Source organism: Apaloderma vittatum, unplaced genomic scaffold (genome assembly GCF_000703405.1).
Source record: "Apaloderma vittatum isolate BGI_N311 unplaced genomic scaffold, ASM70340v1 scaffold11779, whole genome shotgun sequence".
Classification (NCBI taxonomy): Eukaryota; Metazoa; Chordata; class Aves; order Trogoniformes; family Trogonidae; genus Apaloderma; species Apaloderma vittatum.
This window is the reverse complement of record NW_009736992.1, coordinates 6,757-34,593: the sequence shown is the minus strand read 5'-3', so window position 1 is coordinate 34,593 and position 27,837 is coordinate 6,757. Positions and strand designations below refer to the sequence as shown.

General features: G+C 38.5%; 1 protein-coding gene across 1 annotated transcript; it reads left to right on the top strand.

Moving 5' to 3' along the window:
• On the top strand, positions 1 to 27,837 carry CLPTM1L (CLPTM1-like; the record flags this gene model as incomplete). The annotated part of the gene is made up of 16 exons (XM_009877183.1): positions 1 to 101; positions 2,015 to 2,204; positions 3,068 to 3,210; positions 5,042 to 5,120; positions 8,243 to 8,360; positions 11,417 to 11,511; positions 13,000 to 13,084; positions 14,579 to 14,682; positions 17,047 to 17,112; positions 18,218 to 18,268; positions 19,375 to 19,457; positions 21,863 to 21,897; positions 22,196 to 22,251; positions 22,333 to 22,377; positions 25,875 to 25,990; positions 27,317 to 27,837. Coding segments are annotated over 16 exons (1,452 nt in total), but the record flags the coding sequence as incomplete, so codon positions are not given.

Here is a 27,837-nt window from a genome sequence, read left to right as displayed (position 1 = left end):
TTAAGCGTGTATACTACCACACGGTCAAGCATTGGCGCTGAGAGTAATATAGATCTGGTTTTGAATGTGGAAGATTTTGACATTGAGTCCAAATTTGAAAGGTAGGTATCCAAGCTATGAGTGCTCTGTTTAATTCTGAAGTACATACCCTCACTAGCAGCTACGAGTATGGAAGTATGGAAGAAATAAGGTAGACTGCTTGCAAGAGTCGTGTTGAAAGAGCAGAGTTTTTTTTATATTCTTTGTTTTGGAATACTGTATAGACTGTTCAGTTCACACTTGTTTTCATAAAGTAATAGCTATATTTGCCATGTTAAGGGAGGAAGGCTGTTAGCTGGATTTCAGCTTTAGAGTTGAGGATGAAGTGCTGCTTTTAATAAAACCAGCATTTTTTTCTTTAGTTAAAGGTTCCTAGAATATTTAATGAATTAAACATTGGTTAAGTGCCTGGCTTGATGAAAGTGTTGTGCTAAGTACACCTGGTGCTGAGGGACAGGATCTTAAGCAAACTTTTCTTACATTGAAAATTATCTCATAGTTGCAAGAAAGAGAGCTTGCAAAGCAAGGCTATGCTAGTAAATACAGAACTCTTGTTTCTTTCATGTAGATTCTGCAAATCTCGAATGCCATCCTATGTTGCCTATCATAATTTTTAGATTCCCATATATGTATAACTCTAAATATTCATCTTGCTAGTTGTACTGGATCAGTCATATACGTGTTTTCAGCCATATGGGCAATTGTTTTACAAAAGCATGCTTTTTTAATATTAAAAATTACTTTCCAGTATGAAAATCTAAGTCAAAGTGCCTGGAAATGCTTGAGACTTTCTTCTAATATCATGTGTAGCTAGTCTGCTACCTATATGATGTTCTTAATAGCCGTGGATTCAGACCCGGAATAGAACTTGCAAGTCAAGTTCTCTTTTCTTGCATTTTAGTAACATGCTTTTCTGTAACTGTTTCAGTGCTAGTAGTTATACAAGTAAACCTTCTTTTTCTGGTAGTTCAGGGTTTGCAGATCTTCTGAAGGGATGTTAGTGCTAAGATGGAATAAGATTTTGCCCTTAGACAAATTTCTGAGGATAACAGTGCACTCTGTATATGCTTCTTTACAATTCAAATGACTAGAACTACTTGTTTTGTGCTTCATATTCACTGCCTCACGTTTTTTTGGTTTAAAATAATCACCTTACTCTTGACTCTCTTATCAAAGAGTTTCACGTGTTCTTTCAGGTTTTACATTTCCTATAATTAAAGCATTGGTCTGCAGTTTAGCTCATAGTAAATAAAGTTCATATAAGAATTGTTTTGCTGACACAGTCTGCTAAGCCACTGAAGATACTCAGAGAAAAACAACCTGAGTAAATTTGCAGTGGTAGAGGAGGCATTAGCAAGGTTGCAAGGAGGATGATTTCTTGGCTAATACAAGAGGAGTGACTTTGTGGTTTGGAGCTACAATCCAGAATTCTGTCCTTGGCATGCCATAGCTTCAAAGATACGTTATTAATGCAAAGCATTGAACCAAACATGGTGGTTTTAAATGTTTTATGAGGAATGCAGTCTGCGGTGCGTATTCGGCACAGGGAAGGCTACTTTGTACAAGTGCTGTGATACTTTTGGCCCTAGGACCTATTGGCAGGGGAAAACAGCAAAAGAACTGATGATACAGTCCTATGTGATCTGGGGTAATAAAGGGTGAAGTGGACAAAGATTCAAGTATCCTAAGATAACAGTAAAACTTTGGAAGTGCAGATATTATGCTACGTACTGGAGTATGTAAATCGATCCACTCTAGCCACAGCTCATTAGGACATATTAGCCAGAACTAATTGTTGTGTGCCAGGCAACCCAAATGCCTGAGGGTTTAGGGTTTTGGGTTTTGTTTTGGTTTTTAAACGTCCTCAACCCTTTCTGGTTTGCTTTCAGAACATCTTCAGTGATCTTCATATGTAATAACTGTATATCCCAACATGTGGTATGTCATTGCATAATGTATTTATTTTGTATTTTAGGACAGTGAATGTCTCTGTACCAAAGAAAACACGAAATAACGGCACATTATATGCATATATATTTCTTCATCATGCTGGCATTTTGCCTTGGCATGATGGGAAGCAAGTGCATGTAGTAAGTCCTCTGACCACGTACATGATCCCTAAACCAGAAGAGATTAATTTGCTCACTGGAGAATCAGCCACACAGGTAGGTAGTTTTTCCATCTGTAGATGAACAACTGTGAAAGAAGTGGTTTCTTTCCTAGACACTTGTAGTATTAGCATCTGCTGCACTTGAATCTTTACAGTAATGATGATACTAGGAAAAAAAGTATCAACCCCCTTTATCAACGGGAAACGTTGTGTTAAAGTGCTTATAAATGGCTGTTGTGCCTGGTCTGAAGTGGAGCTTGAGAATTTCACTCTGTTCTTCTTTGGAACCTGAAATTTACCTGTAGCCAGCAGTGTGGTTTCTAAATCCTGTCAGAATAAAGCTGAAAATGGGTTAAGGCTAGATTCCAATACTAAAAGTCAGTACAGGTGGTGTTCATCCAAAGAGAAACAAGTAGAAAGCCCTGGTGATAAGCAGCTACTGAAAGTGAAGGTCATACTTGGTTTGAGCACTGCTTTACACAGCATTTGGAAGCTCAAAAGTTCAAAACAAGTGGTCTGATCTTTTTACTCCAAAAAATTGATATAGTTGATCGTTCTTCTGACTGTTTTGAAGTAATATCTGATTGCTTCACAGTCCGTATTTCAGAGTGGCTTTTTGTGACTAGTAACCACATTCCTACGGTGTTAAGGTTAATTAACTGAAATTAGTTCTTCATGAACAAGGCTGTGAATGGGCATTGAAGTGTGTCAGTGTCAGGTTATGGTGGGCTTTTACAATCTGTTCTGTTGTGTTTGAGTAAAATACTTGATCTGGTCAAAATTGACGTAAACTGTTTCTTAGTGGACTTCTGTTTTGTGATTTAGTTAATGACTCTAGGGTTTCTGTGAGTTAAGAGTATAATCCTCTTTAAAATTCTGTGTTGTTTAGCGGTATGTATGTTTATTGTATTTTTAAAGCAAATTGAAGCAGAAAAACAGACCAATGCTCTAGATGAACCTGTGTCTCACTGGAGGTCAAGATTAACCTTAAATGTCATGGTGGAAGATTTTGTGTTTGATGGATCATCCCTCCCTGCTGATGTTCACCGCTACATGAAGATGTAAGTCGAGGACTTAATTTTCCTAGATTTATTATTAGAAACATACTGCACATTGCTTCAAAGTTGCTCCTTTAGTGTTTTATGCTTGAATTGGTGCTTGGGAGACACGAGTAGATGGTCTTAATGCCTGCATTTCGGTAGTGACAGTAAGAAAGATGTTGTGCACTGGGAAACCTTATTGGAGATATCTTTTTCCTGGGCAGCTAAGAATTTAGGAGTTATCATAGTAAGACAAAGCAGAACTACAAAGACACAAGTAAAATGCTACAAGAGACTTCATACTCCCTTGTTCTCACATCATACGTCTGCCCTTTAAAGCAATTGCTGTCTTTTGACCTTTCCGGTTACCCTTCGTCTGCAAATTATCTGTACAAATTGCAAATGCTGAAGAGGCACAGATATGACAATTTTTTTCTCCCTTTACGATTGGCTTTATTTTACTTTGACAATGTGTGTTCCTGCATTGTCATTTTTTCAAGAAAATGCTAAAAGGCAGGGATAGGTTTGTAGGCCACTAAGTGCAGGCAGGAGCTTCCTTTCACAGCTTACTTTAATTACTTCCAGCATTAACCAGAGGAAAAATGCTGTATTGGCTTGTGCTGCTGGGTGTTGGTGCCTTTCTCTACAACTATCCTGTTAAATCCAGAAGCAGTTGTTTAATCAGCAGACCTTGGGGTTCTGGGATAGCTTCCCAGCCAGAATAAACGTAGTAACTCGTAAGATAGGGGTTGCACTGGGATTGATGAACAAGGATATTTTTTCTGGTCGTGTTTAGATACGCATCTGTGTTCTTTTGTCATTGCGTTATACAGGAGGTAGTTTGGATATGAAATAGCTTGCTTCAATTCCACTAGCAGTAGCTTTAATTGTAGTTATTACACAGAAATCTAAACCTCTTCAGTTAAATAACCAAGTAGTATTTCTGAGCCTCAGTTCAGTACTTTTCTAAATTACCGTTGCCCACTGTATATTTAATGTGCAGTCTTTCCTGGCATGCATACAAACTTCTGTCACAGACTAAAATTCAACTTTGGGGCTTTAAAAAGCTCCATTATGCTAGTTCCATCAAGTTTTACTGAGAACATCACAATGCAGATAACTACCTTTCTAGTGAACAACTTTAAGAATTTGTCTCTCTTAGAGCACTAGGCTAAATGCTTTTCTAAGATAGTGAGAAAGCAGTTGCATACCGACCATAATTTGCTAAATAACTTTCCAACGGTTAATTTTGTAGAGGGTTCAAAGGCTGGGAAGTTCCTACTGGTTTCATAAAGGTTGGTGAGGTGGTAGAGCAATCCATGCTAGAGCTTCTGTTGAGGAGAAGGCAGAGAAGACTTCTGTTCCTTGTGTGCCCTCTCCAGTGGTATCTCACCTTCCTGCAGGTATATGTGGGTGGAGAGTTGTCATTACAGTAGAAGAGGGATACTTGAGGTAAAGCATACAAATACATGGTAGTAAACTTCAGCACATGTCTTTTCAACAAACATGGTAATTTCCTCTACCCTTGGTCATGCTGCAGCTTCAGCATCATCACAACCAATTTGATTTGTCTTTGATTTTTGCATATTCTATGTCTCTATAAAAAAGTAAAAGGAAGCTAAAAGGAGAAATATGGCACACCTAACTTTTTTTTATAAAGACATGTTTCAGTGATTGACTCTAGGCTTAGTTGCTTCCTTCTTGCTGCATGTTAAAAGAAAATGTGCCTGAAAAGATGGTGGGAAATATCTCCATGGGTAAGTCTGAAAGTGATGAATGAGTGCTAATTTGAATAAAAGTAGTTTTCTTTTTAGATCACCACAGTCATAAAATCCATGTTTAAACACCCTAGGGTTCAGTTGGGGAAGACGGTGCATTACCTTCCAATATTATTTATTGATCAGCTAAGCAACAGAGTGAAAGATTTGATGGTGAGTAATCGGATACCTTTAATTACATTTAACAGTAATCTTCAATGTTGTTTTAATTAAGATTTTGTCATATGTTGTTTGCTGTAATGAAAAAGATTAATGATTCTTTAACTTAATGTGGTCAGCTGTGGTAACTGCAGAGGCTAGATCTGGGTTTTGAGACCCCTCTGCCAGAAGTACCTGTCAAGCACTCCCTCCTATTTCACCAAAAGATATTTGGATTCTATTACTTTTGCCTTTTGGGTCGGTACAGAGCACCTGAAAGCTTGGTGTTGCAATACATCCAATGATTTTGTGCACTCAAAGAAATCAGGACTTAGGAACTTAAGGAGTAAAATTACAGAAGGATGAAATTGGGTGAAGTTTCTGGAGGATGCTAGACCCAACACCCCTACTCAGAGTGGGATCATCTAGAGCGAGTTGCTCTGGACCTTTTCCAGTTGGGTTTTGAATGTATCCAAGGATGGAGATGACATAGGCTCTCTGGGCAACATGTTCTAGTGTTCACTCACCCCTGCAGTTAAAAAAAAAAGGAGCGGGGAGGAGGGGTTTTATATATTTAAGTAGAACTTTCTGCATTTAGGTTTTGCCCAGCTCTTCTCCCATGGGAAATCATGCAGTTCCTTTAATATGAGTTACATATGGCAGCCTCCTGCATCTAAACCATGATCATCTTAGCAGCTCTTAGTTGAGCCCTGCAATTCTTTTCGGTTGCACTGACTGGAATTTCATGATCAGACTTACTAAAAACAGAAGTCTTGGGGAATGTCTGAAAACCGTTAAATGAGTGTGTCTGGATTCAGCATCTTCTAGATCAAAGTCTTCGTAGAAGTAAACTTTCCATAGACCTTCTACATTGTCTTTCCAATTCATTAATTTAACTCAGACAGATCGTTTTGTTACTTAATGTTGGGGAGAATCTTCTTTAACAACTTGTATCCCTTCCACCTCAAGCTTGTTCAGCAGAGCATTTGTAACAAATCTTGGTAGCAGGTAGTTGTGTCTGGTATTTCTTCAGATACACTTTTGGGATATCTTTTATCAGTGGTCCTTTGTTTTAAGTTTCTTACCACAGCTCATTCAGTACATTCATTGAGCTTCTAACTGATCGAGACATGTACCCTGTTTACAAATAAACTCAGCATATTATTAATAATATCTCTGCAGTTTTCATGCATGTCTTGGTTAATGCTATTGTAACTCACTGCTTTAAAGTCATTGCAATGTGCTGGGAAGTGCTGCAGAGACTATTCCATCAAAACTAGCAAACTTCCCCTCCACACTGGCTTGTGTGGCTTCTCAGTAGTTACTTCCCAAACTGCTTGCAGGCCCTGCAGAAAGAGTGATCTAGTCCTAAGCATGCTGTGAGATAATGAGAGGCAAGTGAAGCGCAGGAAAGACTAAGGGAAGAAGGCGATACAGCTTTTGTGGAGCAAGGCTGGCTTTTTGACTATACATCGGGTCATAGACGCTGACCTAAAGTGGTGGAGCAATTCCTGCTTGTGCTAGGCTCTGTAGATTTTGAACTATTATTTTGACACAGATGTAGGTTGTCTGTGATAAGTACTGTGTTCTAGGGGTTATGCATTTCTCACCTTCTTAAATGTTCTCGCCGGTGCTGGGCGTTTGGGGATTGCACAGGAAACTCGTTTAATAAAAAGAAACTTTCAATTTCATACTGCTGAACTTAATTGCTGTGTTTGCACACTGTTTTGTAGTACTAATAAAGTAGACTGCTAGGAGGGACAGGGGAGGTTCTGAGGCTCCTGTGCTACAGGACTAGGTTATATTGCAGAGGTTTGGTAACTTTAACTAGTTTTCAAGCCATCGCACTTACCTAGGTTGTGAACAGCAGTTGTGGACTTGTAATTATTCATTGAGAAAGACTTTATTCTTTTAATTTTTATATCTTCATTTAATTTGCTTTGGGTGTTGAAGAACTCCTGTCTCCATCTTGTATTGCAATGTCATTTTCTCCCTACACTCCCTCTAGCTCCGTAGTAGTGCCTTGTCTGTGTAGAATACACTTGCTGCATGTTACTTATGCATGTGCAAAATTTTTGTTTTCTATCTGTCCTGCACAGGTAAAATTTCTTTTCCTTTACTCCCAGAAATGTTGATGCTATCTTTGATAGACTGAGGAATTGAAATGAAAATGGATGGATTACAGGCATGCTTTAAAAAGGAGAAGTCTGAAAGATGTTTCTGTAGCTTTTGGTAAAGAGCTGTAGTATCCTGGCAGCATTCTCTATTGTCAGCTCGCACCACGTTGGTTTCACCGAGTTTGGGGTTTTTTTACTTTTTTTTCAGACAGTTCAGAGATCCCTGGCACCATTTTTCGTTTCTCAGACTTGTTTGAGAAACAGTCAACTATCACACAGAAGGACCTGAGGCAACTGAAGACTTCATTTTTGTATATATATAAAGCTTAAGGGGGCCCCAGGTAGTTATCATAACTAAAATGTAGATGATACAGTAGGATTAGGTGAAATTTATTTATCTTGGAGCAGGAAGAAGATTCTGTATTCGTATCCCAAAGTTTGCAGGCCGAGTATCTTGCGTAGCTTTAGCTGTGATGTTTTCACCAGTCCGAGCAAGTAACGTCATCTTGCTTCCTCACCTTTTGTTTCATTATGAATTGTGACTTCAATTTATCTCAAAACTAGCCTCAGTTTAGTAAAGTTCTGACTGTGGCCTTTGGGATATGATTTTTGTTGTTGTTTTTTTAATCTTCTATCTTAGGTAATCTTAGCCTATACATTAAGAGAACTGTCAAAGGAGAGAACCACCTTAAGCCGACTTTTCCCACTTGAGCTGAGACCAGCAGAGGGAGCTTTATGTAAATGTCTTGGAGGCATTTGTACACAGTGACAGTGAGGTTGCTATAAAACTTGAACAGAAAAACTGCTAATTTAACATTTCTTTAAAAAAAGAACAACAAAGACTTCAAGCATAGTATAAAAGTCTAAGGTCTCATTTCCTTTCAAAACTGACCTCCTAAAGTAGTGTAATTAAATTATAATACAATGTAATCACTTCCCCTTATTTTTTTTAATGCATGGAAATAATTGTTGCAATTTTTCTCCTATTAAAAATAAAACTCTATATTTTTCAAAATACAGGTTATAAATCGTTCAACAACAGAGCTACCTCTTACAGTGTCATATGACAAAATATCTCTTGGAAAACTCCGATTTTGGATCCACATGCAGGATGCTGTGTACTCCCTCCAACAATTTGGTATGTTTTTTAACTTCAATGAATTTAGGCCAAAAAAAACTCCAACATACCCCTCAATTTTTTTTTTCATTTAGGTGCATAGATGAGACTTAATTCTTTTTTTTTTTCTGGTTAGGTGGCAAAAAGGCTTAATGCTACAAAACTGCCTTAAGGTAAAGATGGATATAAAATGTTGACATATGATAGGAAACAAGAATACAGATGTGAATTAACTGGTTTTTTAATGAATTTATTTTGATAGTACTACTGTGAAAGCATAAGAGGACAAGATAGAGGAGAGAATTTTCACCACGGGTTTCCCCTCTCATCCATGGAACCAGAAGATAGAAATGGGTGTTATATAAGCTTCAGTATAAGCTCTATAAAGCTGGTCACTGTAGCCTTACACCTGCAGTGAGATACAGGCAGGCACAGCAAAATCTTTGTGCATGAATCTCAAGGAGTCTCAGTTCTGATCATACTGCATCTGACATTTCAGAACTGACCTCTCACTTACAAATTTATCATAGAATCATAGAACAATTCAGGTTGGAAAAGACCCTTGGGATCATCAAGTCCAACCATTGACCCTACACTACAAGGTCACCCCTAAACCATATCACCCAACACGCCATCTAAACGACACTTGAACACATCCAGGGATGGCGACCCAACCACCTCCCTAGGCAGTCTGTCCCAGTGTCTGACCACTCTTTCTGTGAAGAATTTCTTCCTAATGTCCAGCCTAAACTTGCCCTGTTGCAACTTGAAACCATTTCCCCTGGTTCTGTCCCTAAATACCTGTGAGAAGAGACCAGCATCAACCTCTCTACAATGTCCTTTCAAGTAATTGTAGAGCATGATGAGATCCCCCCTCAGCCTCCTCTTCATCAAACTGAACAGACCCAGCTCCCTCAATCGCTCCTCATAAGGTCTGTTCTCCAGGCCCTTCACCAGCTTTGTTGCCCTCTTCTGCACTCGCTCCAACACCTCGATATCTCTCCTATACTGAGGTGACCAAAACTGAACACAATACTCAAGGTGCAGCCCCACCAGTGCTGAGGTAATTTAGATAAACTAGAGCCTTTATATTTATGAAACTGTTAAATTTTGTGTTCCGCTTAAATGTAGTGGAGTAAGTGTACGCTTCCACTCTGGAGTTCATATGCTCTTTGTTGGTGATGGTATAGCCAAGCTTTTACTGTTTCCAAATATGTGATCCACGCTATCATCACTCTTAAAAATCCACATCTTATTTTCAGGGTTGTCTTTCCTGGCTCAGTTTTCTCTCACTAGACTGTACTTGGTTTCTTTATGGTAGAGTAAGGAACTACATTGTAACTGAACTGATGTTGATGTATGTGAATGTAGGTTGCTTTCTGATCCTCTCTTTTTAATCTCTTCAGACCACAGTTTGAACTTTTTTCAGGCCAAGAGATCTTAAAAGCTTCTGTGCTGTATTATTTCAATGATTCTTAAATCCTTACCCACTTATCCTTTTTTTTTTTTTAAAAAAAAAGGTAAATGTAGTGTTCTACTAGTTTCCCAAGACATGCAGGGGTAATGCTGCTTCCATACTAATCAGCGTTGTTCTTTGTTCACCAGAATTTAGTTTGGTTATTCACTGTCAACTCTGAATTAACATATTATGATGGCCAACCTAACATTTAATAAATTGATTCCTCTAGAAAAAAAAAAAATCATCTGTTCTGGTTCAGCACAGCACCACTTTCAAAGTGTAGTGTTGTAAGAAGGCACACGACCTGTCACAGTGTAACTTAATGGGAAGTACAGACTTCCTCCATTTCTTTTGCAGCCTGAACTTCTTGTGTGTTTTGTTGGGAAAGGAAAGGCAAGTAAGGAATAAGGTCATCCTGAGTAGAATCCAGTTGCTTCTCCATAGCTCAGGCTAATGCGTATCAAAGCTACAAGTATGTCTGCTTAAAGTAACCGCCTTGAAAGAGTCAAGTAACTGCTTGCTCAGAGTTTGCGTGGGGGGAAAAAAAGCTTAGCTCAGATGCTGCTCATTGTCTGTAAGTATGTAGATACTGAAACATAAGATTTAAATTAAATTTTCTTTCTGGAATAACTTCTGAAAAGGTCCCGCTAGGTCAGTAGCAAAACTCCAAAATCACTTGAATATGGGTAAATTCGTGTAGTTCTTGCTGTCGTGCAGGACAGCTGTTAGGACAAAGTAAATTAGGACTGAGCTCACCGGTGTCGTGACCTGCACCATCACTGTAAATGCCTCATTGTGTATTTTCTGAGGACAGCAAACTTCAATCACAGTAGCTAGTACTTTCTACTTCATGAAAAAAACATTTTAACACTGGCTGAAGAAGTTCAAAGGGATGGTGTATGTTCTGGAAAACACAGGCCTTGATGCTGGCAGACTTATTTGTCATGGACAGGACAGGCTCTAGCTTTTTTTGAATTAGTAGTCATCCAATATATAATGAGAAAGCAACATTTCTCCTATAAGAGATTTGGTAAGACAATAGAGAATATATATTGAGCTTACATGCTGTGCTTTCTGGAAGGTGCTTTGCCTTTATCCATTTGTCAAAGACAAGCTTCCAAGTTAATTCTGCAAGGATTGTCAAAAGAGTTGATCTCTAATCCATGATCTGGGGTCTATACTTTTCCATACATGGCCATGTTTCTCACTCACGTTTGTTGTCCTCTACAGTATCTCCTCATTTTTCAGTTTTTAATGTATCAGTTTTTCTTATGTATCAAATAAAAGTTCAGAAGCCAAGCTGAATAATTCTTTTTCTTCCCACTTAGGCCACAGTGGCTTCCCGTGTCTTGCCATTTGTCTGTTCAGCTTAGATTGTAATTACACAACATGTTAAAGGCACATCAGTTTGCTTGCAGCTTGTGGGTTTTGTTTAAGGCAAGCCAAGTAACTCGCCAAAATATAGGTAGACTTGGGTTTTACCAATAAAGCTGCCATCATGTTTTGGATTTATGATTCCTTATGGGCAGCTACATAACATTTTTTTCATACTGGACTCTAGCATAAAATCAATTAACTGTGTGATGATACTGACATAATTACTTGTTCTTTCTTGTAGGATTTTCAGAGAAGGATGCAGATGAAGTAAAAGGCATTTTTGTTGATACTAACCTGTACTTTCTGGCTTTGACATTCTTCGTAGCAGCATTCCATGTAAGTGAAGAAACTGCAGGGTTTAGGAATGACAGCATATAAAATAAATAAAGGCAGGGGATGGGCTGAATGTCAACGCTTTCATTTATTAAGAACTGGGTTTGGAAATAGTAACTTCAGAACAATGGAAGTGTTTTCTGGGGCAGCTGTATTTTCAATACAGAGTTAATATAAAAAACTCAAATAAGACAAATTTGAGATGACTAGGTAGAAACTAACAATCTCGAGTGAAATATAAGACATTTAACTTCTTTATCACTTTACATTTTGTTGTAGTTGAACCAAAGTCCTCAGAATTAATGTGCCTGTCAACATTGGTTCATATTTTGTTGAGTTGTTACAAGGTTTACCACCACGGTGATGTAGCTGCAACACAACTACTAGAGTTTGAGTCTCTGACTCCTAATACCTGGAGAAATTTATATTGGCTGATGGAAATTGCTTCAAAAAATTGTTGCTGCAAATTGAAAAGCTTAGGCTTCTAGTCATGGTTGTTTGTTGTTGTATTTCTCTTTTGGCATTGTATGTGTTTTGGTTTAGGTATGAATCTTTGTTTTAATGAAAAAATTTTTTAGACTTCATTTTTCTATTGTGAACTTTTTGTCACCTACACTTACCGACTCAATAAAATTCCCATATTCTGGGAGAGCTAACAACTTGCTGGACATGTTATGTTTCTTTATACTTACACTACGCTAATTTGGTTGGAAAGCCTTAGACTTCCCAGACACATTTTTTTTCCCATTCTGTTTATCAGGTTTTAAGGTATCTGTAGACTGGAGATTGCTCTTCTGATACTTTTTCCTTCTATGCACCATCTGCCCAAAGTAAAAAAAAAATGTTTTCATTAAAATTCTCTGACCCAAGAATTTCTCGAATTTGTGCTGTTTTGTTTTTGTTGATTTTTTTTCGTTAAGATAGTGAATGCTTAAAGAAAATACTGAAAAAAGCAGTCATTACAAATAAATTTAATGCTAAAATGTCACTGAAGTTTAGGTCAACCTCTTAGTGATGAAATAAAGATGAAACCTGACTTGCTGTATTGTAGGATTTTTTTTAAAAGGCTTTAGTACTATCCAAGACTAAATTGACTATTGGTCTAATACAAAGCACTTCAAATTTAATAAAGTGTGCCTTTCCTTGGTCTGCCAAGGAGGTGAGCAATTCCTCAGGGTCCTCATTCTTCATCTCTACCATGTGTTACCCTGTATTGGGTCACTGACTCTCTTCACAGGACGCTGCATTGAGCAGCATTGGAGTAGTAGCAGGAGTACTTGAAATTCATCTTGTCATTTTGCTCTGCTTTTAGATCTTGAGTGTCTAAAACAGTTTATCTTCTGAGCTTTTATTCATGATACTTAATTCTTCTTTTTAAAGTTTCTAAACCAAATTTTTTCTTAAATTCCTTCTTAAATGCATTTTTAACAGTTTGGCTAGCAGTCTCTAGTGCATGTTTCAAGCAAATGCTATGGTTTTTGCTATTTGCAGCTTCTCTTTGATTTCCTTGCATTCAAAAATGACATCAGTTTTTGGAAGAAAAAGAGGAGCATGACTGGGATGTCTACAAAAGCAGGTATGGGCCAGAATACGAAGTGGTGTGTGTGTGTATGTGTTGTGTGATATATGCTGTGTGTTTTCAGTCACACTCATAAGTTGATACTTTGTAGTTTCACCAAGATGGCGAAATGAGATGTTTTAGTATATGAAAAGATGACTGCAGATTCTAAAATATTTGGAGGTAGGAGGGGAACGCTGTAGTGTAATGCCGTTGTTTGATTTGGGCTTTGATATAAACAGGAGCAGCAGTGCATGCTCCTCGGGTGTGGAAAAAGCGTGGAGGGTTCAGTTGACTCAGATATAGGAAAGATGAGAGAAACATAGAGGTCTGGCATCTCACTGAACCTTCCTAGAGACAAATGAAGGTAGCAGCCAGCCCTGGATTCTTGGAGTTGAACACACCGCTCCCCAGTCTTGGTTATTGTCCTAATCCTTAGTGCTTTTTTTTCTAGCAGATTTTTCCATTTTGATTATAAACCAAAATTATAAACCTGAAGTCACTTGATCTCTAAGACTATCCCTAATTCTGTCCTATTTACAGATTTATTAAAATACGTGAGAAATATCCATACAAGGAAAAAATTGGCCATTCTGAATTATAAAGAACAGTGTCATGTTTTTCTCACATGGAGGATCTGTTTATCATCTTTATCAGAGTGCATTTGTTTTTGTAAGGCATTTATACTGCTGTTGGCATATGTACCAGAAAGTTAGTAAAAGCTCAAAATGGTCCATGGAATTTCAGAGTTAAGTGTTAATTGCCACTTTAAAAAGTACATGAAGTCAAATTGGAAAGACTGAGTGACAAAGGTCTTTTTAACCTTATGATCAAAATACCTAAATTTTCAGTCTCCAGTAATCAATGGTTTCGCGATCTCTTTAGCAAACCTTAGTCACTCTTCTGCCTGTATCTCCTTCTTGCCCAGAGGGAGAAGCAGGACAGGCAAAGCCCCTGATACTGTACAGTGTAACTGTTGATGTCTGAGTGTGTTGTAGCTCTTCTCCTTGTCTGTCCCTGCTTAGGGGAATGGATAATCAAATTTAAGAATTAGTTGGCAGACACCTAAAAGCACCCAAGGTTTTGCAAAACCTGAAAGGTAACCCTAAAACATACTTCGTACCATTTGCAAACATTAAATTAGTTGCATGTGTTTCAAAGACTGACAGTGTGTTACCTCACAGCCTTTCAACTTCGTTCGAATCGTGAACATCATGCGTAATAGTACTGATACATTGCTGAATCGCTCCAGTACAGAAGTCTTCCTTTAATATGAACTTCCTTCCATCTTTTGTGATAAGGATTTCATAAAATGCTTTTGTTCATTATTTGCCTGGAGGTATACTGGCTGTTTCTAGGACTACTTGATATATCGAGATCTACGTAGAAGTTCCTGCTTAAACTGGGTAATACAGAATTATAGAATTGTAGTAAATAGGCCAACAGCCTTCCGTCATCTCAGCTGTCTATTTAAATATTAATAAGCCTTTCATTTTCATTTTTATATCCTAGTGCTCTGGCGGTGCTTTAGTACTGTGGTAATATTTCTTTTCCTTTTGGATGAACAGACAAGTTTATTGGTACTGATTCCAGCAGGCATTGGTGCAGTGATTGAGGTGAGTTCTTAAAGCTCCAGAACCAAATACCGTTATTTGCAGCAATATCCACAGTTTATTGTAGAAAAAGAATGCTAAACTCATTATTGGAAAAATAGTGCTGTCATGTGCTGTCTTAGCAGCATTGTTCAGCTGGCTTTCAGTGGTGCAGGAAATGGTGTCCCTTCACTGGAAGTATCGTTTTCTTTCTGGGATGGGCCAGCTGGTACTGTGGAAACCAAACACAGAGCTGTGCTGAGATTCCTTCCTATCAGATCACCTGATAGGCATCGCTCCTGACCAGGCATGTATAACCATGTCGACAAGCCTTCGCGGAAACATCTGACAAAGCGCAGGCTGTGTGCTGTCAGACAGCGCCGCAGGTCGATGGCTTTCTCCCTGGCTGTCACCCAAGGTGTTTGGGGAAGGAGGGAAAGGAGGAGACTGCTGCCTGTGTTTGTTATTCCAGAAGACCTCGTTCGGTTGGTGGGTTGCAGGTACGCCCCAGAAGCCTGCTTTATGTATAGTAAAGTACAAAGGCAGCCAGCGATGGGGAGATCTCTCTACGTAGCGTTGCTTGCAGATCTGTTTACCTCTTGGTATCTAAAAATAATGTTCAGGACTCTCATTTGGAATTTTTGACTGCACGTCTATTATAGTTGCAGATAACCACTGTGGAAACAAACCAGTTCAGAATTTTTATATAGTGATTAAATTGTTGAATGCAAAGTCACAAAGTGATCCTTAAATTTCAGTTTATTGTATAAAATGGATTAAGCTTTTGTGGAAACTGTGAACAGTGGTGTCCTGAATAGTATCATTTCATTGACTCTGATGTTATTTTTCAGTAAGTTGGGATTTTTAAGTTGGGTGTATTTCTGTGTGTTAAGTTTTCTGTATCATATTTTCTAGTGTTTTTGTTCAAATAAATAGCAATACAGTCTTATATTTAAAGCTTTATTTAGGTGCCTGAAATTTTAAATAAGTTTCAGGGATAAATATATATCCCTGTAAGTATACTACTTCTTCTGTAGAGTATCTTTTATTTTGATCCTTAAAATCAAAATAACTTAAATTAAAAAAAATTCTAAAGACTTCAGAAATTCACAACTGGCAAATTATTTAAAAGTGATTTAGGTCAAGGAAAGTGATGCTTCTGCTTTTAGGGGGGCGGAAAATAGCCCTGGTCTCTAAATCACTTTTTTTTTTGCTTTTTTGGAAGTTTTAGTGGAAGCCAGATCAGGCATGTATGGTGGTAAACTAAGGGTAATGGTCAGCTAGGCTACAGCATTTAAGTGCAATTAAAACTATTAAGATTTTGCATTTTTATGTTCTAATGAAGATGAATTTCTCGGTAGCTACTACCTAAGAACAGGCAGATTCAGATCTCATTTGGTCATGCCTGTCTGAGATTCTTCTTGGAGCTGCTCAAAGATCTGTTAAATGGATCTCTCTCAGATATGTAGTTCCTATAACTGGCTCCTGTCATCTTCCTCATGCATCTTATTTTACAGCATGTTGCTTTTGGAGTGCAGGCTGGGGGAACTGGGTTGAAAGATTATATAGGAACACTGTGTGGACACTTAAATTGAGGGGAAATGTTCTGTAAGTTCTGCTGAAGTAACATATCTCTCCTCTCAAGTGCTGGTGAGATAACATGGTTGTCTGAAGGTGAGAAGAAACATGTGGACTATACATCTCAAAAGAGTTTGTCTGCTGGGAAGAGCTTTTTCACAACTTGTTCTTAACACCTGTTTCTCATGCAGTACTAATAGAATCATAGAACCATTAAAGTTGGAAAAGACCTCTAAGATCATCTAGTCCAACCATCAACCCAACGCTACCGTGACCACTAAATAGTGACATTGCTTCTGTAATAAGTCATTTTCTCACTTGCCTTAAGTGTGAAAGTAAAGGATTGTCTCTACCATATTGCACTTTGTTGTTTAGAAGATACAAGGGGTGAGAAGAGAATATTGATGTATCTAAAGTTAAACAAACAAACTTTATCTGGAAAAAGCTTTATGGAGTGTAGCTCTCCTGGTGAGAGCTGTTAGGAGTTGTGAGGTGCCTTCATCTTGCAGACCCCAGCACCTGAGCACTGCAGTCCAGCTACCCTGGCCGGGACTGCATTATTTCACTTGAAATACGTAATGCGATGTGAAGGCTTAATAGTGCAGGCTTCTCGTGTTGTGCTTGTCTGGTGACAAGAGCGTTCGGTTTGCAGAGCAGTGCAGGCAGCACGCTGCAGTCAGGGTGTTGCTGCTTTGTGCAATGGGTGCCTAATATAAGTGTTCTGGGGTCTTGATTGTGATTATCTGAATCCTGCATAAGACATTCCTTTGGATAATCTTTTATGCACGTGTTTTGTTTTTGCTAATCCAGCTTTGGAAAGTGAAGAAAGCTTTGAAAATGACAATCAAGTGGCAAGGCTTGAGACTCAGAATTCAGGTATGGTAGATGTTGGCCTGTTAATGATTATACTTTTGAGTTATCCCTCTATTTCCAGGTTACTGTGCAACTTCCAAGTGAAAGGAAGAATAAAAAAAATCTATAAAAGTGTTCTATGTACATCTTCTCTTTATGGATGGCTTAATGCAAAAGCTGAAGGAGCGTTTTCAAACTTAGGCATTTCTTTGATTTCTGTAGGGGAAGCAGCTATTTGTATGTATTTATGGTGAGAGAAACTTCATAACTCCTCTCTCAGTCTTGCTAAATCTTAATAGGTGGGACTGTGCTCCTGCCACTGTGCTGGAAAGGCACTCTTAACTCACACTGGGATTTGAAATAAGAAACTGAATTTTTAATGAAGCTGTGCTTGTTACTTCTCCATTGTGCAACTAGTAAATATGACTTGTTCTGGGGGCAGGACAGCCCTTAACAAATCTGGGTAAAAATTAAGCCCTGAGACTATTTGCAGACCATGCAGTGGCAGCAGGGAGTCAAATTAACTTTTTCTTTGATGCGAGGGTAATCTTTTTAAAGTGCAATCTACATTGAAATTTCTCTGATTGGTAGGAGAAACAGTTGCCTAACTTCTAGGTTTAGTTTGCAAAAATTGTGGAGTTTGTGCTGCGTAGACGTCAAAGTCTGTGCATCCTGAGTGGCTGGTAGCTCTGGTCGGTCCTTTGTCAGTATTCAAGGAGCTATGTTTAGCCAGCTGCAGCCTCTGGAGGTGTGATGATCCATAATTGACTTTCTCATGCATGCAAATGGTTATGGTTTTTCATAACAGCTTCCTGTATCTGCCAAATTCTTAGCCACTTGACTTTGCTTTTGCTTTGTGAACTCTGCTTTCTCAATCGCATTTTCTGAAGCAAAGAAGTCTTCAGTGCTTGATGCACAATGTGAAGGGAAAAGTGAAGCTTTTTGCGTACCCTGTATTTAGCAGGTGGCCCAGGGTATCTGTATGACTCTTGTAGAAAAGACTGTAAGAACTTTGAACTGTTACCTAGCTTAAACTAAGCAGTTTAGTTTGCCGTTTAAATCTGCAGGGAGTCATACGGCAACTACTTTTCCACCCAGTTCTGACTTCAGTGTGTTATATGTATTGCAGTTTGGTACGTACAATGACTTTGAGAAGAAAACTGAGGAGTATGATACCCAGGTAAGAGGGAATCCTGTTACTTCTGAACTATAAAGTCTATATATGAGACCTGGTAGTTGACCTGTTTTGCTTTTTTTATTGTAACAATTGCATTTTCCATGTTCTCATAGTTGTCAAGTGCATCACCGTCATACGGATGATGAGATGGTGAAGATTCATCCTGATAATTTAAAAAGAAAGTGAAAGAGTTGTTTTAGTAGCTGAATCGTAGAAGGATAGAATGGTTTGAATTGGAAGGGACCTTAAAGATCATCTAATTCCAACCTTCTGCCCAGGGCAGGAACATCTTGCACTAGAGTGAGTTGCTCAAAGCCCCATCCAGCCTGGCCTTGAACACTTCCAGGGAGGGGGCTTCCACAACCTGATCCAGTGCAGGAATTTCTTCCAGTGAAGAATTTCTTGCTTATATCTAATCTAAAGCCACTCTCTTTTGGTTTAAAGTCATTACCCGTTGTCCTAACACTACATATCCTTGTAATAAGTCCCTCTCCAGCTTTCCTGTAGGCCTGCTTTGGGTACTGGAAGGCCGCTGTAAGGTCTCCCCAGAGCCTTCTCTTCTCTAGGCTGAACGGCCCCAACTCTCTCAGCGTGTCCTCATAGGTGCTTCAGCCCTCTGATCATTTTCCTGCCTTCTTCTGGACTCACTCCAGCAGGTCTATGTCCTTAATCTGGATGAAATGCTTCTCTGAAAATCAGAATTGCAAGTGACTTATCTGAAGACTTATCTTACAGGGTTACCATTCACAACTTTGAAAACTAATATTTGTACTTGCTGTTTGCACTGGAGGAATGTTCATGTGCTTCCTGATTTCTGAAAGGAGTTGAACATAGGTGATAATATTGGTGTTAGTCAGAGAGCTACTCTTAGATTCTGATGTTTGTGCTGCCTTTTGTTGCCTGTTGCTCTCAGGTGCTTGGTTGTCTGAACTGTGTGTTGAAACTTTAGCCACCTTCCTTAGAACTGGTAGCATACTGGAAATGCTAGCAGATATTTGGGAAAAGGAAATATTTTTAGTAAAAAAAAATAGCAGCTGTCTTCTAGTTAATGTCACAAAAAGTGCTGTATATAAAATGTGAACTAACAAACCATTGTCTTTGTCTACTAGGCTATGAAATACTTGTCATATTTGCTCTATCCACTGTGTATTGGAGGTGCAGGTTACTCCTTGCTGAATGTCAAATACAAAAGGTACTGTCAATCTACATATTATCTTATATAGAATTGAAACATTCCCCATTTTTTCTGTCTTAATTAGTTGGAGTTGATGGGTTATGGAAATTAATTATTTATTTAGCCAGGAACTGGAAATTTCTCTGTTCTATAGGACCTAGAGCTGAAGAGTCTAGCTGTCTTTTTTTCTAACATCCTGCAAGCTCCTACAAGGCTGTTGTGTTCCACAAGTAACCTGAAACTACTGTAGTATAGAATTCAGTAGTTTTCATATATGCTGCCAGTCAGAAGAGATGGAAGGAAGCTTCAGTTACTGTCCAGAGAACTGATAAAGTGACAGGAGAGATGAGAGGAATTCAGCTGTTGAACCTCTCCAATAGCAGAGAAGTGAAAACTGTCCCAAAATTATTTGCTCTGACCAAGAGGTTCCTCTGTTCCTAAATACAATAGCTGAGATTGTTGCCGAAAGCAGCAGCTTTAAAGGAAAAACTCTCTAACCCAAAGGATGGTTTAGAAAGCTGCCATCGGTTTATTAGCAAAGTTGACCAAGTTTGGGTGCTAGATGAAACTAGCATAGTGCGTTGAAAAACTGCAACATATTTATTTTGTAACTTATTAGCACAAACATGCCTAACTTGCCAGTAATTCTACAGTTACTGGTTAGTGATAATGGTTACATTCATCATTGGATCAGTATATTAAAATTAGCTTTGCCTCTCATGTAAATTAGCAGGCATGCTCCTTGCGGGTGTAGGGGGGTGAGTTTTCAGTGCTCTGAACTGAGGTGGTGGTCGCCATCTCCCACTGCCACATTTAATTTTGGCTCACTTTCAGCCTTTCATAAACAATTTTTGATGTTTTGGTACCCTCTAATCTCCAGAACAAAGGTTTTTGACTGGAAAAGCCTAGCTTAGGTCTGGTTCCACACACCCCCAAGGATGAACAGCTTGTTAAAACCTTCTAAACAACAGCCTACTTGCTATCCAGGTGCACACTGTCTTATTATGTTTTCTACTAACCAGCTGGAAAATTTCTTGGTCACGTCTTCCTGTCCTTGAAGCAGTATTCTTTGAAAGACTGATTTACCACTCTTAAGACAGTAAAAATTATTCTGCCACCTTTACGGCAACAGGATGGCAAGCCAGGAAAAGCCTGTTTAAGACAGGACTGTATTCCTGTAGAGCCGGGGACTTACTGCAACACACTGATACTTCAGCAAGAGCTGAAGACTCAATATTTCATTTAAAGGTGAAACTCTTGTCCATTTAGAGCTAGTTCATTTTGCACTGGAGAGTTGCAAGCAAGTATGCAGCCTTGAAACTTTGTTCTAGCTTGCAAGTGCAAGCATGGCCATGTAGACTTTTTTTTTTAAATAGTCTTTAGGCCCAGAAGGGATGAGGGAGAAGCAAGCAGTAACTTAAAATAGCATCAGAAACAACTACTGTTGCTGCAGATGTGAGCCATAGCACTTGTAGTAGAAACTGGGGCAATTTCTGGGCTATTAGAAAACTATTTTTTTCAAAAAGTTGTTGTCTTTGTAAGGAGCTAACAATAAGCAGCATTTAAAAATTCTGCTTTTCTCACAGAATTCGTTAATTCATTCAGTACTGAAAAATCTTATATGCCAGGTGTTCCATGAGCTGTAGCTTAAGAAAGTGAAAATAGTTCATATAATAGAATTTTTATCATTGTTAAATATGTTTGAAAGGAAATGCGACGGAACAAATAGTCTTAGTAGTGGATTAACCTTTAATCTTGCAGGCATTTTCTGATGCGTTTTTTAGATGCTTGTGGATTAGTGAAGCACTCCTACAGCTGTAATATTGCCATTGTCATGGCACTAACACAGCAGTGCAAGTTTAATTTTAAATTATGTAACCTGAGCATCACAGTTACTGACTGTTCTTACTATGACAAGCTGAAAATTTGGAAGGCTTTATTATATAATGTAAGGAGGGAAAAATGCAGATACCTTTTATTTACTGATTTAAGTGCCTCCTACAGTGGTTGACACTGGATGGTATTTGTTGTTTGCGATTTCTAAATCCTTACATTGCCTTATTGTCTCCTTAGTGTTGAGAATAGCATTACCTTTGCAAGCCTTCGTCAGTCAGGGTTCAGTATGCAGTGTTATCTGATGTCAGCTTGGGTGCAGAAGTCTTGGAACGTTCTGAAAAAGCATGAAAACAGTTGATAAAGCTCTCCAAACTTGTACGGACTGATAAGCATTCTTTTACTTGGCTGCCTACTCTGGAGCCCTTCCTAATCAAAGAGGATGTGAGGTATTTAGTTCTTGCATAAAGTAGTTTGAAACATCGTGTTTCTTGGAGCAGTCAGCACACAGTCATGCAGAGCATGTATTACAGGTATATATTTTTTTTGCTAAGGTGAAAAAATAACTGCACTGTCTTCTTGGTTTGTAGCTGGTACTCCTGGCTGATTAACAGTTTTGTCAATGGTGAGTCCCTTGTTTATTTTTTTTTCTATTCATGTTTCTTCAAATGGAGGCCAAGACTCAAACGTAGAAAAGCAGCTGCTATCAGCTGTATCAGTGTAATACAAAGCAGTAACTTGACTACAGGTTTCAAAATTATCACAGTGATAAAGGGACAAGAACCAGACAAAGTGAACAAAAAGATTAAATGCATCTTCTCTCTGTAGGAAAATAAGTAAAAATCTCCTAATCATGAAAGGATAGTTGTGTGATGTACTTCTGTTGTCCATTTGTCTCTAAGTTTTCCATGTTTTATCTTCAGGAGTGTATGCATTTGGATTCCTGTTTATGCTACCCCAGCTGTTTGTAAACTACAAGGTAAGATTGAAAAGTGATAAAAGACTACTTCTCTAGTCTCTTCTTGCAGACTTTATTAAAATGTGATATTTTTATTCCTAGATGAAATCTGTTGCACACTTACCCTGGAAGGCTTTCACATATAAAGTAAGTAAAGCTCTAGTTAAGAGATTCCTGCAGACATTTTTGATATAATTTTCTGTAAGAAACAGCTTAGTAATTTGTAGCATAAGTCTGATAATGCTTTTCTTTGTTTAAGAACTAAGCTTGCTTGCAACTGTCCTTTAAAAAACACGCATTGATTTCCAGCTTTCATAATGACTTCCGTATAATGAGAATACTTGCATCCTGGTTTTGATGATAATACTGCTTTTTGTACTCTCCATTGTCCTGTGTGGGCACAAACGTTGGTCCCGCAAATAAATCAGTCAGTCTCTAATGCATTATTTTAGGAAGAGAGAGATTATATTATCAAAGGATGATTTTTGGGGCACAGATAGGACTACTAAGAGACCTTATTTTGGCAGATTCCTGGAGCTACGAGAGACTGAAGTAATGTACGTGTTGTTCTGGGCTGGGGTGGTAATTCTGAGCTTCTGGGCAGTGTAGTCACAAATGCCTGGTGGGCTGTCATGTGGTGGAAGAGGGACTGCCCTGCGGTGTCCCCACTGCCTAGGCTGCCCTTACAGGAAATAATGTGATGCTCTAGAAAAGCTGGACAACAGACCTTGGAGGAGAGGAAGGTGAGTTGATTTCAAAACAACATCAACTTAGTAACGCTTTGCTACCTGTATACTCAGAAGTGGTTTGGATAGTACTCAGCCACCAAGTAGCCCAGTCAGGATTTCTTGAACTGATAAAGGAGGGCAAGGGACACCCCCTGTTGAGTTCCTGTGTCTCCTACCTTCTTCCTCAATCAGCAACTGTATGCTACTTTTGTTCTTACACCACTAAAGAGCTGACAGTGATTTTACTCCATCCTTTGCCACCTCTCTGAGTCATTAGGATTTTTGTACTGTCCTTTATTTTGACTGGTCATTGTGTCCCGAGCAACTCTGGCTGGATGTGCTGGGATCAGGAGGATCTTGATGCCATCAACATGTGCCCTTTTTTCTTCTGCTTCCGCTCATAAATGCCTTCATTTATTCTTCCTTTGTGCTGATGTATTATAGTTCTCCAGCACATCAATACTTGAAAAGAAATAGTATTAAAAACTGCTCAAGACATAGTGTCCAATTCTGAACAGATGGTCTGGAGCAAAAGAACTCAAATTTGAAGTGCCTTTCATAGCTTTTCCATTTCTGTAAGCCTACAGCTTTCTGCTGCCTTAAAAATTGTAAGGAATCAAGACAGATTGAAAACAGATTGAAATATAGCTGATAGCAGAATAGCAACTAGACAGAAATATAGTAAAAAGTACATTAAAAAGACATATATTAAGCAAATGAACATGTTTCTTAACAGAGGGGAGTAAGAGGTGTATTAGGGAAGTAATTTCAGTTTTATTTCAGCAACAAAATATAATAACTGAGCAGAGACATCAGCCGTTAGAGAGGAAAGGGAGACTGTTCCAACAAATAACCTTTAAAGCAGTAGAATTCAGTTCCTGAACAGCTTTTTCTTACAGAGCATTTATGGTACCTGTGAAGATGCCAGAGGCTACCCACAACAAAGGCTTGTTTGTATGTGGTGTTTTCAACTATATTTAGCTTGCTGGGTTTTGGAGGGGGTAATTTACTCTTGCCTTGTGGCTATTTAAAGTTGCTGGCTCTGTTCTGCACTTTGAAGATGGGAAAGAATAGTCTGAAGTCTCATCTGTGATTGTCTTTTTAGAGAACTTTATTTTTGTTTCTTAATTTGAACTATTTCCTGTTCTGGAAGACCTTGGCAAAAATGAATATGATTCTAACTTTCCAGTTCTGTATTCTTTACTTTTCTGCCCATTATACTTTTATGAGGGGTACCTTCAAATGAGATAATCTGAAAAAAACCCCAAACCCTAACTAGCTAGGCTAAATACTATTAGAAGGGCTGCTCTGGTGCATTCAGTTTCAGTGGCTTGTGGGGACTTCCTAAGTGCCTGAAGGATGGAGCATTAAACTTTTTCTTCCTTTTATTGTAAGATCACTCACTTGGCTGTTGACTTGGAAAGGCTGTCTTTTCCGACTTGCAAAGGTTTTTTGTTTTTTTTTTGTTCCATGACAAACCTTCTTTGCACAGACTTGAGAAGTGCCGTCCATGTTCTTTCATAACTTCAGATTGATGGGCTTGTTTTGACTTGCCAGAGTTTTCCTGTTGTAACTAATCAAAACTCTCTCCTGTCCAAAACCTGCATCTTCTGATGCTTTCTTTCATCATCTAAACATTGGCTCATTTTGAAGAGCAAGTCCTTCTGTGCTTAGAGAATCCATCGTGCTTCCTCTTGTTACAGTATGAATTAGTGCACAGCTTGCTAATATGGAAAGATGAAGCCATGTTACTTGGTTTGTTAAACCAAAAGTGGATATTCTTTGCTGGATTGGTTTCCTGATAATTTTAGTGAGTTTATTGCACTGTACTAGAGCTGATGGTTTTGGGGTTTTTTTTACAAGAGTGTCCAGCAATAGGACAAGGAAAAATGGATTTAAACTGAAGGAGAATAGGCTTAGATTGGATCTTAGGAAGAAATTCTTCAATATGAGGGTGGCAAGACTCTGGAACAGATTGCCCAGAGAGGCTGTGGATGCTCCCTCCCTGGAGATGTTCAAGGCTACCTTGAATGAGGCCTTGAGCAACCTGGTCTAGTTAAGGGCATCCCTGCCCATGACAGAGAGGTTGGATTAGATGATCTCTGAGGTCCCTTCCAACTTAAGGCATTCTATGTGCTGTAAGAGTTGATTTCTAGTCCTCTCTGCAGAGGAGTTGCCCTTCTCTTTACATTCTTTACAGTCTCTGACAAAATATTGTTGACCTTTGCATGCTTGGAGCTTGTTTGTATTGCTTTTCCAGCAGATGTCTGGGAATTTAAGTGTTCTCACTCACGAAAAAGAATTGAGAAAATACTTCATTATTGCTTCAGAAGCAGAACCTACAGTATGCAAAGTTGAGTGGAAATTATGTCGAAAATTATATCTCAAATAGGGGATGGATGATCACTTCCAGGAGAGCACTAAAAATATTTTAAAAATCTTTCCAAGGCTGTCAAGTTAGCATTCTTAAGAGCAGTAAATTAACAAGTTTTTACACAAATCTCAAATGCCTGCAGAAAATGAAAGTGAACTGACATTTTGTAAGTCTTTAAATCATATGTGTAATGAATGGAAGTGGCTTTTTTTCCCCCAGATTCCTTTAAAGATTTCACTGAAGTTGATCCATGTTTTTCCCCTTACATGACTACCCGGAATAGTCCTACTTCCTTTTTACTTGTTACTGTAATAGTGTGGTCTGTAGAAGACAGTGTGGTCTTCCTTAAAAGAAAACACTTTAAAGTTTGCATTAATTAGCTTTTCAGCATAACCATCAAGCAATGTTATAAATATGGAAGCAGTCTGTGTTCTTACTGAAAAAATACAGTTCTAGGAAGCCTGTTTTTTTCTGTAGCTTTGTATAATAACTGACTTCCTTTCTTCAAAGCCACCTGAAGTATACTTTTCTTTTACTTGCAGGCGTTCAACACTTTTATTGATGATATATTTGCTTTTATCATCACTATGCCAACATCTCATAGGCTGGCATGCTTTAGAGATGATGTTGTGTTCCTGGTCTATCTTTACCAAAGATGGTAAGCCTTTCTTTAATATTCATCAGAATTTTTACAGCACTGTAGATGGTTGCAGTGTCATTGGTATAAAGAACTATCAAATAGCTTGGGATAGACTTCAAGCAGAATTTTTGTACCATAGTAATACATAACATGGTCTAGGTAATGGTAGTTGTGTATATGCCTAATAAAGGAAATAGTGAGCAGGGGATCCTGAAAAGGAGATCCCGATACCAGTAAGATTTGCAAAAGCATTTTCCCATAGCTCACAATATTCCTGGACTCTTTGAGCATGTTAAGAGGGTCGTTGATAAATTCCTCTTATAATAGCACTCTCAGAACTTTTGTCAGTTACGCCTTCTCCGTCCCCAAGGCAGCAGTCCTCCTTTTCAGCAGATAGCTTTACATTTGCAAGTTACAAAAGAAAAAAAAAAAGAAAAAAAGAAAAATTGCCCCGAAACATGAATACCTAAGAGTAAGGTGAAGGAGAGCAATTTTTAAGCTTGTATTCACAAACCCCCTTCAGCGTTCTGGGCTTCTAACCCTTGCTGAGGGCCTACATGTCTACGTAGGCTCCATACTCGAGGTGTGCTCTCCAAGTTGCTCTGCAAAGTGCTTGTGAAGGATGTTTTCTGATGAGGCATTGCCCTGCTCTGCTTTCTTCTTCATCTGGTTTTCAAACGCAAGTTGCCAGGTGCTCCTATAAGTTGAGTATCTGGTGAGTTTCAGATTCTTTAAGTAACTAAAATCAGATGGGGAAGAAGGCCTTATGCAGTAAGCATTGAAATACTGTTTGTAAGTGAAGCTACAGAAAGTGCATTCATGTATATGTTTATGTTTATGTTTATGTATATGTATGTAGAGGAAGCAAGAATTTTAAGCCAAGTTCGCACTATACCAGGACATGTGGATGTGTGCATCTAGCTGATCATTAAGACTAAATGCCGGCTTCAGTTTTGGGTTTACATAATCACACATAAGTGTAGTAAAATAGGTCCCCTTTCAAGGTATTTTTTATAAAAGTTAAGAGCTCAACAAGTTCTGGCAAGGGCTAGTTTCAAGTTTGAGAGGTATCGTGGATTACTTGAGAAATACTCCAGCCAAGCTTTAGGAGGCCTAATACGTCTCTTAAGAGGCCCTGGTATGAGATAACTGGTTAAGTCTTAATGTGAAGAAGATGATGTGTCTTTAGCTAATCTTTAAAACTGTTGTATTTTTTGCTACAAATGGGAATAGAGAATATGATGATAAAGAAATTAACTTTTAAAATTAAGTAGCACAGAACTGCTTAATTCATCCAGGTGACAGATAATACTGTAACTAATAATTTGTTAATTTTTCTGCCAGGCTTTATCCTGTGGATAAGAGCAGAGTGAATGAGTATGGCGAATCTTATGAAGAGAAGCCAAAAAAAAAGGCTCACAGAGAATAACTAAGAACTGAATAAGATTCTGACCCCTGGACTCTTACTGACTTCATGTATTATCTGATCTTAAGGAAAAACTTATTTAATAAGAGTATTTTTAAAGCTTATGAAAGAACTACATGGACAATACATCTTCTATATTGCCAAAATCTAGTTTTGATATCCTCCTATTTCAAGATCCTCTTTTGTCCTCACACAGTCCACAGTATACCAGATATCACTGAACAAACTGCCTGCATTTAAACTTCTCTTTGGTGAAACCCCGAGTGTCCTGACCATTGTACTTATTATCCAAGTCTATGTTTTTAAGACAACTCATTAACTGGAAGTGTGGTGCCTGTGCCACTAGGCTATGAAAAGTGAAAACAAGCCAGTGTGTTGGGGTGGAATCAGACTTTATTGCTGGACTGGAGGCTGTCAAAAATAAATTGTTGGGTTATAT